Source organism: Esox lucius, chromosome 10 (assembly GCF_011004845.1).
Source record: "Esox lucius isolate fEsoLuc1 chromosome 10, fEsoLuc1.pri, whole genome shotgun sequence".
In the NCBI taxonomy this organism is placed as follows: domain Eukaryota; kingdom Metazoa; phylum Chordata; class Actinopteri; order Esociformes; family Esocidae; genus Esox; species Esox lucius.
In genome coordinates, this window is record NC_047578.1 from 5,167,578 (window position 1) to 5,187,052 (window position 19,475).

General features: G+C 42.5%; 1 protein-coding gene across 2 annotated transcripts in view; it reads left to right on the forward strand.

The window, feature by feature from the left end:
• Positions 1-15,447, forward strand: part of calcr (calcitonin receptor) — a 54,520-nt gene extending 39,073 nt beyond the window's left edge. For both annotated transcript variants that reach the window (XM_010891515.5, XM_020050040.3), the window contains exons 9-16: positions 769-860; positions 5,047-5,173; positions 8,717-8,870; positions 10,900-10,960; positions 11,116-11,182; positions 12,634-12,852; positions 13,286-13,327; positions 15,201-15,447. In XM_010891515.5, the coding sequence (XP_010889817.1) occupies positions 769-860; positions 5,047-5,173; positions 8,717-8,870; positions 10,900-10,960; positions 11,116-11,182; positions 12,634-12,852; positions 13,286-13,327; positions 15,201-15,425 (987 nt within the window). In that variant the 3' untranslated portion in view covers positions 15,426-15,447. The remainder of the gene's footprint in view (positions 1-768; positions 861-5,046; positions 5,174-8,716; positions 8,871-10,899; positions 10,961-11,115; positions 11,183-12,633; positions 12,853-13,285; positions 13,328-15,200) is intronic.
• Positions 15,448-19,475: the final 4,028 nt, after the last annotated feature.

Genomic DNA, 19,475 nt, shown 5'->3' on the forward strand with positions numbered 1-19,475 from the left:
GGTTCCCAGAGGAAGGGGTTCCTAGAGCAAGGGGTTCCTAGAGGAAGGGGTTCCTAGAGGAAGGGGTTTGAGAACCACTAGTCTAGTGTTTATAGCAACGGACCAGTGTCACAAAGTTCGCTAGGCCGGACCCCCGAGCCGTTAAGTAAAACAATCTGTCGCTCTGCCCCGGAGCAGGGCAGTTAACCCTGAGCAGGGCAGTTAACCCTGTTTTCCCCCAGATCATTGCTTATGTCATCTTGGTATGATAAGCGTCAAATGTCTAGCACCGATGAGACTATATGGGGAACCACTGGTCAAATAAAACTGGATATGAAAAATATGGTGTAGTTAATGTTCTGTATAGTTAATGTACTAGTGGCACATAGTAGAGGGACTAATTGCTCAAATTCAGCAGGTAAAGTCTCCTTCCTTAGCAATAGGACAGAAGCAAACATATACACACGGGTGTTCCCCTGGCGAGCTTCAGAAATGCAATGGAAAATACCTCAAAGGGTTCTGTGATTGTTGCCTACGAAGCTAGTTTATTTTAAGGGGAAATGGCGAGGACGAGAAGAGTGTGAATGGGTCACGCGGGGTTCAGTGACAACTTCATTATTGAATGGATGAAAACCATGTGTGCTTTAAAAAAGACCTGTCCTAGTCTCTTTTTTTTCACGTTTCTGTTTACATCAAGTTGGCAAATGAAAGGCTGAGGGCTCATGAATATCCCTGCTGACTGTTACACAGTGGGATTTGTCTTATGTCGTGTGTGTCTTTATTTTCCAGATGGCTTACATCCTGTACTACATGGCAATTGTGGGTCACGCTTTATCAATAGCCTCCCTCATGATCTCTCTGGCCATATTCTTCTACTTCAGGTAAATACAAATTACTTGAACTGGTGCTTTCTTTAGATAACACACTCTGGGTTTGATTAGAGCACACAGACTCTGCTTTCAGACTCTTTTATTCACTTCGTGAAGAAATATTTTGGATGACGAGAAGAATGATTACATTGATGAGAATGAGGAATATTGTTGACAAAACCGGTGATAAATTCATCAGAAGTGAGGATAACGGTGATGACTGTGATTGATGCAGTCCAGACGGTATAATATTTCTCCTAAGAAAATGAGAGAGCTTTATCACAGATCTTGTCATTATTGAACCGAAGCTCAACTTCATTGTGAAGATCACTGTGTTTTCTCTGACACATCAGCAGACCAGACCTGGGAAAATGTAATCTTCACATCGAGGCTTAATGTGTTTTCCAAACAATTATGGAAATCTTTTTAACACACTGTGGGGGTTACTTCCACATCTCTGTGATTTTTTTTATTTAATTTGCCAATATTATGCATTTTGATTGGATAATAACTCATTTATTTATTTTCGTTTTTATTTGATGAAATATTGCAGATCGACGGATGATACATATTCTTCAGTCGTGGGTGAAACTTTTCTCACGTTTTAAAGTGACAAATTAGGTATTGCCATATTAATAATATGTCCCGTAATGGGATATTTTACATTATGACCATTGCACAGTGTTACAGGTTTTATTATCTTTTGGAACATGGAAAATAAGTCTATTTTGTTAGATGCAAGGAATTATGCTCCTGCACTGCACAGCCCCACTTCCCTAGTGAAACAGACTCTCATTTAAAAGGAGCAATAAGTCTCACAGTCACTGGCTGTTTGGATCATTTTGACACGGATGTCTTTTAAATTTTACGTTGGATTAATTCTATGTACCTACTTAAAATGCAGATTCATTTCACGGACAGTTAAGACTGCGACCAAAGGCATAACAGTTGAATGAATGAGTTCTTGTTTAAGTGCAGGGCAGCATTAACGCTCCTCCGTCATAATTTATCTCACCAAATGTAAGTGGAGAGTTTACTCAATTAAGGGAGGATTGCAAATTGAGGAGCACCAGTTCTGAATTTGAATGAACTGTTCACCAGTAAGAGGTTGTTCCATCAAAGGTTATGAGAGGTACGGTGTGATTGAAAGGTTCAAAGTAACCTTTTGATTAGTTAGAAGTTTTTTATTCAACATTGATAATGTTATATATTGAGAGGTCTAAACAACAATAATTTTTTATGTGAACTGATTGAAAATAATAGTTTGAGAAGTTGCGATAATGTCAAAATCCTCCACCAAAAATATGCAAAACAACTGACTGTAATATGACCATGAAATTATTTAAAACAGATGGTAAAAAAAAACTTTCTTCCACAACACTGAAAAATCTGCAGTGCTGATCCTACAGCATAGCATTTCATTTCTTTGACAGGCTGTAAAGTTTTAATGCAGGCCACTTTCCTTCAAGAGTGGGCGATAAAACTGCAGGAGCAAAGACAACAAATTCTACTTTATATTGGCTACTGTCAACTTCTCATTTAAAAGTTCTGGTTTGGCTCGGTTTCCAGTGTGAAAATGCTGAGCGTTTAGAAATGTGATTCAAACATCATGGGGAAATGTCTAATAGGGAATTAACCATCCTACTGAAACTCTGGGCCAACATGGGTTTTGCAACAATTGCAGTGTGACTCAACTTTTATTCCGGCTCATAAATACAATGGACAGAAACGCAGGTGCTCATCTTAGTAGCTGTAATAAACAATGAAAGTCAAACGCTCAGACTGCTCTGTGTTTGTCTGTTGACAAGATCACGATACATCCTTTATTGGCAGCATGAAACACTGACGGAAGACCAAAGTGCCTCAATGACAACAAACGGCGCATCGATTTGTCTAAAAGAACGTCTCAATTTTTTCCAGGCTGACCTATTTAAACGTCAAAGTCTTAATGTTGTATTATACTTTCCAGATGTGCGGTTTACTGTGGTATTTCATGGAGTACAGCTGCGCTATCTATATCTAATTTATTACCTCCACCTCAGCACTGCCAGGACTCGCTGATCAAAAAACTCCAGCTAGCCTTGGAAAAATACAGTTGTGGTGGCTTAGGACCAGAATGCATCACTTCGGTATCTCTGGTGCCTGGTCTAGTATTAGACGACACGATGCTCTTGTCATAAAAATGATTGTGTGTTTTGGCACGGCCTTGCAATCCCCAATATACAGTATGTGGGGTGATCCCTGTTTTTTCCTCCTCCTGATTGAGATGTAGCTTGGCAGGACGGACAATTTTGAAATGTCAATGTCTTGTTTGTGGCCTGAGAACAACCAAGCCATTCATGATCAAAGGCAAAACCTATATATGTATATATATATGTTTTTTTACATATCCTAGTTTGATTAACTTCTTTTAAGACGCTTCTTTAGTGTTGGCCCCTGTGAAGTAAACCCCACACCGGTAAATAGCCTCATATCACGGCTAGTAGCCATACACCACAGGTAGTAGCCTCACATTATTGGTGTTAGCCACAGACTATAAGTAGTAGCCCCTGAGCAATGGATAGTAGCCACACATCCTTGTAGTAGCCACACATTGTTTAATAGTGCCACGCAGATACATTCTTTTTTTCGGCGTCTTGGATAAACAGCACATTTTACAGCAGGACTTCTACATTAGCTTTGTAATGACTGGAGGCCGATACCAGGAGATTGTTACCACGCACATTTGGCAAAGTGTGTTTTCACCCTATTGAGGCTGTTGTCATAAAATGGAAACCATTGCTTTGTAGTCTTTGATATACCATGTATTCATTTCATTTTTACTGACATCCATATGGATTGTAAGTCTTTTGAAGGCTGTTGATTTGTTTTCTTCCACTGTTTTCATTAAATGAATTATGCGATTGAGACATTTCTGTAATTGGTTCCAGGACAATCAGCTTCAGAGTCGTAAGTTATTGGTTTGTTGTCTAAATACATTTTGATTACACTTTATGTTGGTGTCACGTTCTGGCATGGTTGGCTGCCGTGTCAGTGATTCCAACTCCCTCTCCCTCACTTCATCACAGCCGTGCCAGTTAATCCAACTCCCTCTTTCCCTCACTTCATCACAGCCGTGTCAGTGAATCCAACTCCCTCTTTCCCTCACTTCATCACAGCCGTGCCAGTGAATCCAACTCCCTCTTTCCCTCACTTCATCACAGCCGTGCCAGTGAATCCATCTCCCTCTCCCTCACTTCATCACAGCCGTGCCAGTGAACCCAACGCTCTCTCGCCCTCTCTCCCTCACTTCATCACAGCCATGCCAGTGAATCCAACTCCCTCTTTCCATCACTTCATCACAGCCGTGCCAGTGAATCCAACACCCTCTCCCTCACTTCATCACAGACCCTATTTAAGATCCTGCTCCCCCATTGTATACAGTTGGTCTTTGTGTAGGTTTTACCCTAAGTAACGTTGTTCCAAGTTTTGCTTTGTTTTTGTTCTTATTATTTATATTTCGTTTATTAAATCCTCCGTTCTCGCTGTGCTTGTGTCCTGCCTCTCCATCTGTCAACGTTACAGTCGGAAGTTGATCATGCTACTATTTGAATGGGCTAAAACGATCCCCAGAAGGTGAAACTGGTGGGAAAAGCAACTTGAATTAATGATAATTAATACACACTATTGCTACTCTACCACTGCTAATAAATAGCAGTAACTGTATTATAAACACAGACAGACACGTTAAAACAAGCGGTGTAAGTTTGATCAGAAAAGGTGTTATTTTACCTGTAGTGGGAATTATAAGTGAATACAGTGAAAAGAGGTTTGAACGAATGCAGTTTGCAGTTGACGGACACATTGGTGATTTTTACAGTTTGCAATGGTGTCTCAAATATTGCAATCCAAGAATGATTCTGCAAAGATTGTCATAAATTTTGCTGTCATCCGCAACATCTGACTAAGCCATTATATAATTAGGGAGCCAGAGCGACTTGTTCCAGGAGTACATGATATTTATAGTTCTGTTTACTGTATCAAAGCACAAATTTCTTTTTCACAGGAAACGAATATGTTGCAGATGAGTTTGAATTGAAACATACAACATTTGTACTGCCGAATATTCAATGTTTGATATAGTATTTGTTGTACCATTCAAAATTAGGCCGAGCGTCAATATGTTAATGCTACTACGGTTCTGTTTGTCATCATGTAGGAGCCTAAGCTGCCAAAGGATCACCCTTCATAAGAACCTCTTTGTCTCCTATGTCCTCAACTCTGCTCTCACACTCATCTACCTCATAGCAGTGGTCAACAACCCCGACGTGGTGGAAAGAAATCCAGTAAGTCTTACTAGTTTCATCCAAAGAAAATTACAAGAATAGAGAATGGAGATTGAGGGAGTAAAATACATTTCAGAGCTAGCTAACGGAGACAGGCAGTGGCTAGCCTTGACTCGCTTGTCCTAACACATCTCCCTGCTTGTAATGAATACAATGGGAGACAGAGTGCGCGTTTCAAGGGCGTGAGCTGCGTTCGGGAGATTGGAGGCGTGGTCTGATGTTGGTGCCGACACTGGCATTAAGTAAATACGAAATTATGTTCTGATGTTTCTGATTTGAACCTAAGCAAATTTGATCATACAAAGGTTATGTTTCTCTACGCACAATAATTTGAAAAATTATAGTTTATGTTATAATTAAGTAAATAAAATTATCTTTCTGTAATTGCAAATTATACATTGCCTGGATATACATTTCGTAAATAAGGTATTAACTAAAACAGGTAAGTAATAGCAACAGGACATCCGACTCAGATCAAAGTGGACAGATATAATCGTCCATTTCAGGGCAGTCCAATTGCTCTTGCCGATATATCGGTGTATCCTGTGTGTAAACACATCGGAAAAAATTTATAGTTTAGCTTCGCTCTCAAAGATTATTCGTAGAGAAACAACAGAATTGGACTTTCTGAGTCCATTTGAAATATTGTCACATTTCTTTTTGCATCTGGCACTTTAATTGTGTCCCTTGGCAGAGAGGAATGGGCCGGGCTAGAGTTGGTTCCATGCCGCTGCTGCTCATCTCATAGCAACAGTGGCAATAAGACTTGACAAATGATACACAAACCAGTAATAGACAGTACGTCTGCCAGGTAAGCCCACTTAAAACCATTGTGCCAGGTAAGCCCACTTTGCAGTTCTCAGAAAGTTTTGGGAGAGTTGTATTTCGCTCACCCGGCACAATGGTTATCATCAAACTGGCTGCACACAGAGACACAGGGTTGGATATTTATCAGGGTCCACATCAGCTCGTCCTTTAGTGACTCTCCATGGGTGACACAGAAAACACAGCAAAACAAATATATTGGTAGACCAGAATAGTGCAAAAATATGTCGTTGTCGGATAATGTCGGTGTTGGATAATGTTGGTGTCGGATTATGTAGGTTTTGGATAATGTTGGAAAACCCTGCTTTGTATCAATGTCATTTATTTATATATTATAATATTTAACCAGGAAAGTCAATGGAGAACCAATTCTCATTTTCAAAGACAATCTGGCCAAAGCCATTTAAATGCAGTACACAAGGAAACATAATGTAAGACAAAAAACATATATAGAAATACAAATAGACGGATTTAACCATTATTAAGTTTAAACAAATGTTAAACAGGATGGTCATTTTGACCAAGTGTGTATTCACCAACATGAGTGAACGATGCCTCATTGCGGAATAAGAAACCGATCCTGGATTTCATCTTTAGACTGCAATGTGGGTATTGAGTGAGAATGAGTGGTCCGGCCAAATACCAAGATCCAAGGTTAGCACTGACTGGATTGTGTGGTTTTTCAGGAGCATCTGTTAAATGTCTAAAAAGAATTGTTGAAGCTTCTCCTTCAGTTGCTCACTATCTAAGTGTTTGAAGAATTTGGCGAGAACAGCGTTTGCAAATGCATTGGGAGTTGTTTACGATATAAACCCTTAAACAGCTCTAAAAAAATAAGCAGCAGTTCATACCTCCAGTGTAAAAAAAAAACATGATAAATACTATAGTAACGTTCCCAATAACACTAAATAATGGTTTGCTGCCAGATTAGACAGCTTTGCATTTATTTTTTTCTCAAACCAGATTTCTCTCCTAAAAATTTTACTTTTTACCTTGGAACAATGAACCCCCGACTATGTCCTGTTGCTAACCGAAAATGGAATGACCTGGGAGGTGGAAATAGCACCCCCCCCACTTAAAGCGTCCAATTAGATAATTGTTCATGTCTGCTGTACTCATCACATTGTCATAGCCTCTCATCTGATGAGTAGGAGCTACACTGTTCGTAAGGGTCTGAGTCCTAAGTGCCCAGCCTGTCCGCCAACGGGGGTTTGATGGCAGCTATTGTCGCAGCGCCTTCAATGCTTGAACCCAGACCATCTGTGGTGGTCAGAATGGTGCTATGAAAGAACGCTGTGCCACCTGGGAAGGTCCAGTACAGTGCTGTTGCTACCCTCTCAAGCACATTGAAGCACAGCCGACCCCAGCTACTGCCTTCTCTTCTCCCTGGACCGTCACATTCTGCCTGGAGAAACCGATGTAATGCCTAATCCATCCGGTATGTTCACGGTAGAATGTTTTGTTTTCCTAGATCTATGCGCAGGCTGACCTGGCTGACCCTTTCAGCAGGCAGTAAGAAATGACAGCTTTTAAAAGTAATGGTAACTATGTTCTAGAAGCATTGGGCCAGAACCACATTTCCCCTATCTGGCTTCCTTATTTAATAATATGCTTGTTTTGAGTGGTATGTGCAATCTGTCGTTCACACCTTAGACCACATGGTCTTCGTTTTGAGGGGTGGAATTAAATCCATGTTGGTTTTGGTTGCTCGTGGTGCACGTGTGTTTAGCTCAAGGAGTTGACCTGGTGTTCTGACTGCATGCGTGATTTAGGGTTGTGGTGGTCTATTGAGAGGAAAGCTCCCTCATAACACAAAGGACATGGTCTCTTACTTTTTGGCGGGTCACAACAGAGACCCAGTGGTCTGCCTGTAGCGAGAGAGAAGCTGATCCCTGTTGCTCAGGGCAAATGAGCCAGGAGGCCAAATACATCAAGGTACACTTTACCAGACATTTATGCCTCAAGCTCTGTTCCAGGAAAACACTGAGGACTCTCTCGACTGCCACGTCACATTTGGTTGGACGCCACAGTCGGGGCCCTTCAAGTTAAGGTCAGTGTGGTCCCTGACCTTAACTTGACCTTAACCAGGTGTTGGGAAACACCAACTGACCTCAGTGACGAGTGAACGTTCAGCACACGTGTCCCATCTACATTCCAGAACGAGAGGAAAACAAAGAGAGGAAAAACAGCAACTATGGAGTGCAGGTTTTGAAGCCTCCATGTGCTGCACACAGGAAAGAACCAGAGGATAAACCTCATTAAGCCCACCTTTGCTCATCCCAAATGGAAGCCTGTTCACTATACACTCCACTAGCTTTGATCCGGGCCTGTGAATAAGGTGCCATTGGAGGGAAAGACCGAAAGAGCCTAGCATTATACTTTGTATTTTATATGTCTGCCGCTTAACGGCCTTGATTTTATTGCATAGTCAATAGGCATAGCTGTGGTCACATAAATATAGGAAAATGTCAAGCGGCAAATGCAGCTTGGGGAGTAAGTGGTGTGATATCTCATCCCAGTGACGATTTCGGGCCGAGGCTGGGCAGTATTCATTAAACCGATTGTGTTGCAAAAAACGTTTGGTCCACACCCCCCCCCGCGATGTGTGGTCCCGTTCTCTTCCCTTTGGCCCTGAAGTGGCAAACCGTTTCCTCTGTGTGTGTGACCTGAACCCTAACCCAAGGGTGGTTACATGCTGCGGTGTCACTCCCCCTGCAGGTTGGCTGTAAGGTGCTGCACTTCTTCCACATGTACATGCTGGGCTGTAACTACTTCTGGATGCTGTGCGAGGGGATCTACCTGCACACCCTCATCGTGGTGGCCGTGTTCGCCGAGGAGCAGCGTCTCCACTGGTACTACCTCTTAGGCTGGGGTGAGTCTGAAGGGCCGCTAACCCAGCTAAATGACACATCAACCAGCTTGTGTTTAACACAGTCGGATGGGGACGCGGCCTTTGTCGGGAGCTAGGACACGCTGTCGGGGGGCAGCCCTAAGGTCACCTGTCACTCTCTCCGTGTCTGAACCCCCCCGGGGCTCTTCATCATGTTGACAGCTTCATTAGCTTTTCGTTTTGGATAGCGGCTTGTTAACGTCCTGGCTGTTCTGTCCTTCTCTTTGGTTAAATGAGAAGTGATGTGTCTTAATGTGGGGCCTCTCTGTCCGATAAGTGATACAATATAACTGTTAATACTCAGCCTTCATTAGACCTTGATAATGATACAGTATATCCTCTGGCTACCACACGGTAGCATGGAAAGATGAATGTAGAGGGTTGGAGGGTTGAATGTTGAAGGATGGAGGGATGAATGTAGAGAGGGATGAGGGATGAATGTATAGAGGGATGGAGGGATGAATGTAGAAGGATGGAGGGATTAATGTAGAGAGGGATGAAGGGATGAATGTACAGAGGGATGGAGGAATGAATATAGAGAGGGATGGAGAGATGAATGTACAGAGGGATGGAGGGATGAATGTACAGAGGGATGGAGGGATGAATGTACAGAAGGATGGAGGGATGAATGTAGAGGGGGATGAGGGATGAATGTAGAGAGGGATGGAGGGATGAATGTAGAGAGGGGTGGAGTGATGAATATAGAGAGGGATGGATGGATGAATGTAGAGAGGGATGAATATAGAGAGGGATGAATGTAGAGAGGGATGAATGTAGAGAGGGATGGAGGGATGAATGTAGAAGGATGGAGGGATGAATGTAGAGAAGGATGAAGGGATGAATGGATGGAGGGATGAATGTAGAGAGGGATGAAGGGATGAATGGATGGAGGGATGAATGTAGAGAAGGATGGAGGGATGAATGTAGAGAGGGATGGAGGGATGAATGTACAGAGGAATGGAGGGATGAATGTACAGAAGGATGGAGGGATGAATGTAGAGAGGGATGAGGGATGAATGTACAGAGTGATGGAGAGATGAATGTAGAGAGGGATGGAGGGATGAATGTACAGAGGGATGGAGTGATGAATATAGAGAGGGATGGATGGATGAATGTAGAGAGGGATGAATATAGAGAGCGATGAATGTAGAGAGGGATGGAGAGATGAATGTACAGAGGGATGGAGTGATGAATATAGAGAGGGATGGATGGATGAATGTAGAGAGGGATGAATATAGAGAGTGATGAATGTAGAGAGGGATGAATGTAGAGAGGGATGAATATAGAGAGGGATGAATGTAGAGAGGGATGAATGTAGAGAGGGATGAATATAGAGAGGGATGAATGTAGAGAGGGATGAATGTAGAGAGGGATGAATGTAGAGAGGGATGAATGTAGAGAGGGATGGAGCGATGTAGATGACACAGAGGCATGGATATGGCCGTAGGGTTTTCATAAATCCCTTCTAAGCAGACTGATCTCTCAGATTCATCAGTATTGTTTGTTTATGGCCACATTGAAATGAATCCCCACATCATCAAAGACCCCAACAGTTGTTTATGAAGAAGGGTTTAACAGGACTGGGTTATCAGAGGAAATAGGTCGGTGCTAAGGTTGTTCAGCTTGTATCAGAGAACTTGATTCAGATGGCTGCTTGGTGTGTTGTCTGTTATTCCATGTATCGTCACTTTAAATGAAATTTCAATGCTTAACAGGCTCTAAAGGATAGTCCACTTAAAATATAAATTAGCAAGACTTTTCCATTTCATTCTGTCTACCTCGGATGTAGTCATGTTCATTTTCATTGAACTGTCCCTTTAACTTCTTTGTTAGTGGATAATGTTCAGTAAATACTACACATACATCACTTGTTTTGAATTAACCCCGTAATTACGTACCAATTACTGTAGTAACAGCATAATAGCTATTCATGTAACGGTAAACACAACATAATCCATTCTTAATTAGCGTTAATGAGCTGTGCTCGGGGTGTCTGTTTGTTTTCCTCCAGGGTTCCCCTTAGTGCCTGCATCCATCCACGCCGTAGCCAGGAAGAAGTATTTCGATGACAAGTGAGTAATGGTCGTTTGCATCGGTATTGTAAATAGACAGCGCAGCTGCGTGATAGCCGGCAGCTGTGCGTAGGGCTAGAAGAAGCAGAATAACACTGCATGGTCGGTTCATTGAGAGGATGGCGTGTGACTGACGACCTTTCTCCCTGACGTAGCTGCTGGATGAGTGTGGAGACCCATCTGCTCTACGTGGTTCACGGCCCCATCATGGCAGCGCTGCTCGTAAGTCACATCCCACCCAACCGCACCGCGGAAACTCTCGGGCAAATCGGGCCACTTTGCTTTAACTGCACTGGCGGCTCCGGGTGAGAGCCAGCAGACGCGCACATGCCAAGAATAGCAAGAATAGCGTCGCCCCCCCCCCCCCAACCTCCAGACAAGAAGGAATCATATTCTGCCTTTTCAATATATATGACGATATGAGTTTACATATTTCTATGGCTGGGAATTCGTGTTCTCACGTACTTGATCCGACCGCTCAGCGAGCAAGAACAGCGTACCCCACAAACTAAAGTGTCCCGTATGTGGGAATTTAATTAAACTAGCCCTGGCATCCGGGGAGCGGTTTACTCAGGAGGGAAGTTGTTTGAATCCATTCTGATGAAAGTTGTCTTAAAACAAGAAAGTGAAGTCGCCACATATCAGCACCTGAGATAATGCGTAGGATTTCTGTGCCTTCTGCTTTTAATCGTAGGATGTTTTACGGGGGGGGAGAAAGACAGACAGACAGACCTTTGCTGCCATGTTGACTTCATCCAGATGTTAGAGCTAGCGATTTGCCAGTAGGATATAACATGGAATTCACCCCCTCTTAAGGAATGCTCACCTTTCATTTAAAAAGACTGGCATTCACCTTGATTGCATTGCATTTTGGCTTGCATCAAGGGCCAGACTATAACGTTGTTTTCACTTGGGCAGACACATTTTACCATCTGATACTTGTTCAGAGAGAACGTGTGGGCTTCACATTTCTCAGTGGTTTGTGAACTAGCTAGCTACTATTGAAGATAGTAGATTCTGTAGTTAGAGTAGTGCCTGAACTATGTCATCCTGCCTTTAAGTTGCAAAGTTCAGCTGTCACATCATACTGGCCAATGAATGGGATTCATAAGGATTGTTGGTTTAGCTAATTTGCTATTTGAATAACAGAGGGCTGTTGGTTAATTATGACCTTTCATTACGGTGGGCTGAATCTATTTATGTGTGTGAGGTGTTTACCTTTGCTTCAAACTGTTCTGCTGGTGGTGATTTGGTTTAAACCACTGCATTGCCAGGTAAACAGTTGTTTTTATTGATTTCTTGGTAAATGCTCACACTTTTGAAAGATTATATTTGAACGCATGTGGTTGTAGACACTCTAAACTACCGTGGTCTCCAAGCTCACAGCCGTAACCACACTCAACTGTATAACAGACAACCTGCCTCCTTGCCCAAACAGCAGGATGAAGTAGCTTAGCTGAGAATGAGATCTTCTAAATCAAAAACCTACTGTCTGTAACGATTGTAACAAGGTATTTGTGATATTTTTGTCACACTTTCAACAAGAAAATGTTGTCTTGTTCTGTTGTTTTGAAGTCCGTTGTTCAGACAAATCACTCTAATCAGATAAAATTGCACCTCTTTTGGACACTGCGGGGCTGTTTGTAAAACCAATTATTTATCCCGTTTCCCAGGTGAATCTGTTCTTTTTGCTGAACATTGTGAGGGTCCTTGTCACCAAGCTGAGGGACACTCACCGGGCAGAGTCTAACATGTACATGAAGGCAGTGAGAGCCACCCTGATCTTGGTCCCTCTGCTGGGCATCCAGTTTGTCATCTTTCCCTGGAGGCCAGAGAACCGGCTGGTGGGGGAGATCTATGACTACATCATGCATATATTAATGCATTACCAGGTGATGGCTATAGAAAGGCATTGCCATGTGTTACTGAGTACGTAAAATCATTACTGGATAATATTTATGTAAATGAATTACCAGGGTGATAACTGTATTAATGATTACCTGGTGATAACTGTATTAATGATTACCAGGTGCTAACTGTATTAATGATTACCAGCTAATGGCTAAGGCAGGGACTCCATCCAATATCAGGTTATAAGCATTGTGGCTTTTAACGGACAATGCACTGTAAATGGGATCACCAAAAACCCTGCCTTTGACCCTTGGTCATATTGAATCTCTGCCTTAGGCTAAATGATACACGTTTATTAATGCATGACCAAGCAAATAATGGAATTGATCATATACCAGCAACATAGTCTCGCCAAATTCCCAATCTGACAAATACATTAGATTTATTTCTGTTTGTTTTGTTTTCTCTCTCCAGGGTTTACTAGTGGCAACAATATTCTGCTTTTTCAATGGCGAGGTAAGCTTCACTGTACTAGCACAACTTTTGAATATACTATATATAATATACATATCCAAGCCCCGTTCAAAACTAATTACAGCAACATTTAGGAGAAACGTTAGATTCGACTGGCAGCGTGGCCCAGTCTTGAGCTGTGAACCACTCGCTCCAGTTCCCCAGTGTTTGAGGGGTGCCGCCATGCTACAGATCATTTCAGCTCTCGCCATAGGATGTTCTATGGTGAACTCACAACAAGGACAAACATGGGCGGTTAAATGGGTCAATTACCAGCGCATGCATGAGCAACCTGGTCTCATCGGGATCACTCCGCTGCGCCCTGTAAGCGAGGTTGACGTGTCCGAAAGAACAGATTCAGTTTCTGTGGGATAAAAGAAGCATTGACACAAAGTAAGATTTTTATTAGGAGAATGTTAGTTCGCTATGCCGCATAAAGGCCCTTACTGTTTCTTTATCTGGGACATCCGCTTTTGTGGCTGAGTTCTTTGTCCGGTTGATTCCGCGGGCCAAACTGCATAAACCTGGGCTGCATTCCAAATAGTACTCTGTGTTCCCTATAGACACCGTTCTCCCTATGGGCCTTGGTCAAACGTGGTGCACTAGATGTGGGATAGAGCGCCAATTAAGATGCTGAACTGGCTGCAGGCCCTGTGGAAGTCAATGACACAAGTAATACAGTACATTTGATTTGGCACCTTATTCCCTATATAGTGGACTTCTTCCGTACAGACCTGGACACGGTTAGTCGATGGAAACTAACGTGATAGCCAGCACGCGGCGATGCGCATAGGTCTCTGTGCTGGATTTCTGTGTTCAGAGACCAGAGAAACTGGAAGTTGTTGTTGTTGTTTTCTGACTGAGCTGTATTCGATGTTGGTTAGCACGCCACATCATTAGATCATGAGAGACTGCAGTGTGTCTGGTCCTCCTTTAACCCCGTTAATTAGTGCCCCTTTGTTGGGGAATTAGACATTCCCTGTTCTGGCCCAGACCGTTCTTCTGGGGGGAACTGGTTCTTTGGCTTCCATTTTTAGACTGCAACTGGTACCAGCTCCGATGATGCGGACCGATTATTTATTTAAAATAAAATCTAAATCAGATTGGTGCTGTGCTCAAGATCACAATACGCTCATAATGTACAATTCATGAACTGATTCTAAGACTAATAACAGACACTGTAAGCAACCCAGGCACTTTTTCCCAAAGTGCCTGACCATCGCATTAACGGAGAGAAGGAAAGTAATTCCGTTTCAGTAACACAGGAAAACATTTATCTTATCAAGCAAAAATTCTGGTTGCAAATAAATTATTCTGGTTTAGTTAATAATGTCATGCATTATGACAAAAATATTCCCTGGCCCCTGACCTTTCCTAATGAGTCCATGACCTTTACTGTGTCTGTTGAATCCTGATTTAGGCAACAAATGCAATGCATACATTATCAATGATGAAGAATAATGTATTAATGTACTTTCATTGTCCTCTGACTATTGATTAACATGGTACAGCTTGTGGATGCGTATTGTGGTGACCCTGGGCCAAAAAACCTGTTTAACAGGTGGCTCGAAAGTAATACACTTTAATGAGGGGCGCGGTGTAGAATTCTGCCTCTAATGTTTACAAGACTGGAATTAATACAGGAACACGACTTCTCGTCTTCCCTGACCGAACGAGAGCGGAGTAGCATTGGCTAGCGCAGGGTATGAGGAGGTCACAAAATTCCGTAGAGAAACCGTTCTTGAAACATTAGCTGCAAATGTCTACCGGTCAATTTTGGCCTTAACATATGGCCGCCTCAGGTAAACTTCTCTGTTTTGTCTTGGGGGCCCATTACAAAAATGCCGATGCTAACCCGAACGGGTCTTTGTCCCAGGTGCAGGCAGCTCTGAAGAGGCAGTGGGTGCAGTACAAAGCCCAGTGGGGTCAGAGGCGGAGGGACCACTGCTCGATGCGCTCCACCTCCTACACCGCGACCTCCATCACCGAGGTGCCGTCCTTCATGTACCATCACGACTGCAGCAGCGAACACTTGAACGGCAGACATGCGGCCGACCAGTCCGAACTGGTGGCCCTGAAGTCGGCGGACGCTTGTGCCTAGCGGACCGGCGATGCGACGGCGACGGAGGGGAGAGCCTGTGGGGGGGGGGGGGGGGTTGAGAGCTCTCTCTACCGCGTTACGTGAAGAAACAAAGCAAGGACACAGATTCCTCAAAATCAGCTGGAGCAGGGGGGGGGGGGTTCAGCAGGAGACGGCGGTGCTGTGTCGTGGTCGTACCGTGCCGTGTCATGATTTGGCTGACCCCGGCTGAGGGTTCATTTACATTATTACATCACTGCTGCAGTTGCTGCTTTAAAAAAAAAAAAAAAACGCCGGAACACACGAAGCGCCCGAAACGGGTGGGGGGGGGGGGGGCGTGCTTTTTAAAATGTCGCACAGCCTCATGAGGCTGCTGTCTGCGGGCTCTTTCGGCGCATAACCCTGGAGGTGGCGGTCGGCGTGGCCGGTGCTGGCGATGATGACCGCCCACGGCAAAATGGCATCGTTGACTTGCCTAAACCAAAGGGTATATGGGGACAGCAGTGACAGAACCATGGTACTGTGTGGACTGATCCAGCACCACAGCGATCCGCTGAAGATCACCCACTGTACTGACAGAAAGCACAGTGAGCGCGTGTGTGTGTGTGCGTGTGTGTGTGTGCGCGTGTGTGTGCATCGCAGCACAAGGTTGGTAAAGGCTCCCTGTGTCTACGCTCCGGTAACCCTGTTCATAGTACTTTGACAGTTTCACTTCAGAAGTGCAAAGGTTTTAGGGGATTTTATTTTTCAGACTAAATGTATTTTTTCATCCTCGCCGACGTCTTTGAAAAGCTGCCGTCAGTTTCCCCGTGAAGCTGGCTCCTGTAGCTCCTCCAGACTGCTCTGCTGTTTGTTTAACATGCTTGTGCTGTTTCTCTCGATGGGGCCTAAATGCAAAATGAGGGCAGAACAATAAGAATGCATTGGTGTGGGCCAAATTGATTTATTCACCTAAAATGACGAGAAAGACACATGGAAGATCGTAGGTCATGTTTTCAGAAGACACATTTGGTTGTACCATCTGGTCCTTGAGAGCAGACTATTTTCAGTTAAATTGTCTTTCTGTCCTTGGCCCGTCCATTTGCCAAAAGATCTAATGTGAAGCCTAATGATTCAAATGAATCAATTAAAGCTATTCCAAGTGGTTCATATTATTTTCATAATGTTCATAACATTATATCAACATTATATCAGTTATGAAAGGTAGTAAAAATTAACAAAGTGAGAGAATAGGAGAAGATACAAATGGCTACTGTCATAGTGTTTTTATGTATTTATATACCTCAACAATATAAGCTTGTGAAAAGAAAAGTCTCAACCATCTGTAGGCCAGAAGACAATTAACTACATCAAAAACATAATTACCTTGAAGTAGAATTTTCCTTCCATTGTACAGAATCGGTAAAATTGTAATTTAGGGCTATTAGAAAGATTATGTTGATGTGTCTTGTGGTAAAGACTTCAATATATTCACTTCTGGCCGATTAAATCAGCCCATAACACTTATCCCCCCAAAAAATCCCTCAAAATAGTATTTTCATAACCACCATGGAATTGGATCAAAAAACGCTGAGCAACCATTGCACAAATATTTTTTTTTAACTCAATTCTACTGTTTCAAAGTAATAATACTTTGGATTTGGAGGAGGTTTAATAGCATTCTTGAGCTAGTAAGTGCCTGGTTGTGCAGCCATTGGCCAAGACGTGTACTCATTAATGGGACTGCTGCATGCTGGGGATTTGGTCCACTCTTCAGCAGCAAGCTAATCTCATTCTTCAATATTTTCAGCCCACTACTACATCCACTGCTGTTTTCCTCCCTCATACTTCTGTAATGGATTTGAATTGGCTCTTGAATAATCATGGGCCACTCTAGAACCGACCAGAATTATGCTGCAGTTCATTAATTGCTACACTACGTTTTTCTTCTGCAACCAAATAATATTTCTGGGTTGCGTAATATTTTTGCAATGCCAATATTCTTTTTTTTCTCTAAAGTTTGAAATAGGTTATGTAATCTTGGAAATCCACACTGGTGAAAATTGTATTATTGCTATTTTCTAATAATCTTAGAAGAAATAAGGAGTCGAATGTGCCCATATAATTGTCCAGAACTGTTTGTGCTTTAATTCACTGGTTATTTTAATGAGCCTAATACATTATGCTCCAATATTATCATTAGGTCCAGGTATTTAAGTTGTTTTTCCATCTGATCTATGGCAAAGCAACCAAAACAGCTGTCCCTAATTGTCAAGCTCTTAAGTCCTAAATTGAACTATTTGAGACATTTCAGGAAGTGTAATGACAAATCCCTTAATTCTGTGAGTGTTATTTTGGTTTGGTCACAAAAAACTCCTAAGGAGTCATGGGCACAATTTCTAGAGCTTGGCGAGGTCACAGTTCTGTGAGCCTTTGTTTCTTAGATATTTCTCAGATTTTCCAGACGTGTTCCTTTGTAGGCTGCACCACCAAAACTGATTCCTAAATTGGACTCAAGGGAAACAATGGAAACCATTGAAATTCTACAGAATTGCTCAACAGGCATTTGAGTATTGAGTTGGAGGTTGAGATAGGTGTGTGTGTGTGTGTGCACATCTGTGTAGGTGTATGTGTTAGTACAGTTTCTAACCAACTGGTAACATGTATTCATTTAAATATAAAAAATCTGCATGAATATACATATTTTACATTAATTTATTTCCACCAAACAGACTGGTTCCAGATCAGATTTTGTTTTACTGTTTTCCATCTGCCAAATAAAATTCTAAGTTCAAGTATGATCTCAGTAAATTTCAAGTGCCAACAGTTTTCCTACAAAAACTCTGCTTTAAATTGTAAACATCCGCACTTTGGTCTTGGCAAGTGCACTCTAGCCATCAGCTGAAATGCATTATGGGTGGGCTACTCAACATGAGGAGATTATCATGAAGGCCAAATTTATTTAGCAAAACGGCACCCAAGCATCAATCGTCATGTTACTAGAACAAAAAACGTTCACTCGAAAACAAGTATCAGGTTACAACTCTGTGAAGTTAATCGGAAATGATTTCATCTCTAGCATGCAAACTGCATGCTTTCACGGGTTAGAGTTGAGAGAGGACCACTAAACACTAAAGCTCATTAGACACCACTTCTTTACAGTTAAATACACACGTAAGGATCCCACCTCGGCTACATGTACCAACTATGTTGCTATTTCCATCAGCCCTTTTCTCACTGATCATGTTTGACAGGCTCTCTTAAAACAATCTTGAATGGACACCTAGTTAGTGGGCAAAATGCTAAGAAATATCTAAAGCCTTAGGCCTTTCTGATATTCACATAATTCCCACCTCCCCATTAACAACGTGTGAAGATGGATACCTGCTATTAGATTTGACTCCAGGGGGCCTCTCAGAAACCAAGAACAGCTCTGGAGGAGCCCTGAGATGGAATTTAGTGGAGTCCAAATAAGTACCGGTACTTCAGTAAGAAAAGCTTATTGTTGTTACCACTGAGAATGACCGGGGCCTTGTTCATAAAAAGGTCTTGCACATAGATTAAATCACAAATTGTTCATGTGATGAAATCCACAGCAACACTGTGACTGTGAACCCGGAACGAATTCTAAACGAGGCCCCAGAAGCCAGTCTCTGTTTAATACCGGAGTTGTATGAATGCTGAAGTCACGGTTTGCTTTGGGGACAATAAAGTTGATCTCATATAAACCCCTCACAAAGTTGTGTTTCATTTATGTTTAATGAATTTTACAGTTCCAAGTCGGAACAAACATCTGTGCAGTCATTCAAAGTGTTTGCACTGCATTTCATTTCCTTGCTTGTCAGGCCATCGTGAATGATTTGAGACAGTGACAATCAGTTAGACATGGGAGAAGGCCAATTACTGTGGTCTCTAAGAGCTAAGAGTCTGTACGAAACCGGAGAAGGTTTTAACCACTGTGAAGTCTTACAGATGATTTGTAGAAGGTCTGGATTTGTCTGTTTTGAGATGTATTTATTCAAAACCTGAACAGTGTGTTGCGATGCGTTTTTCATTTGAAGGAAGATTAATATTTCTGTATATTTTGTAATG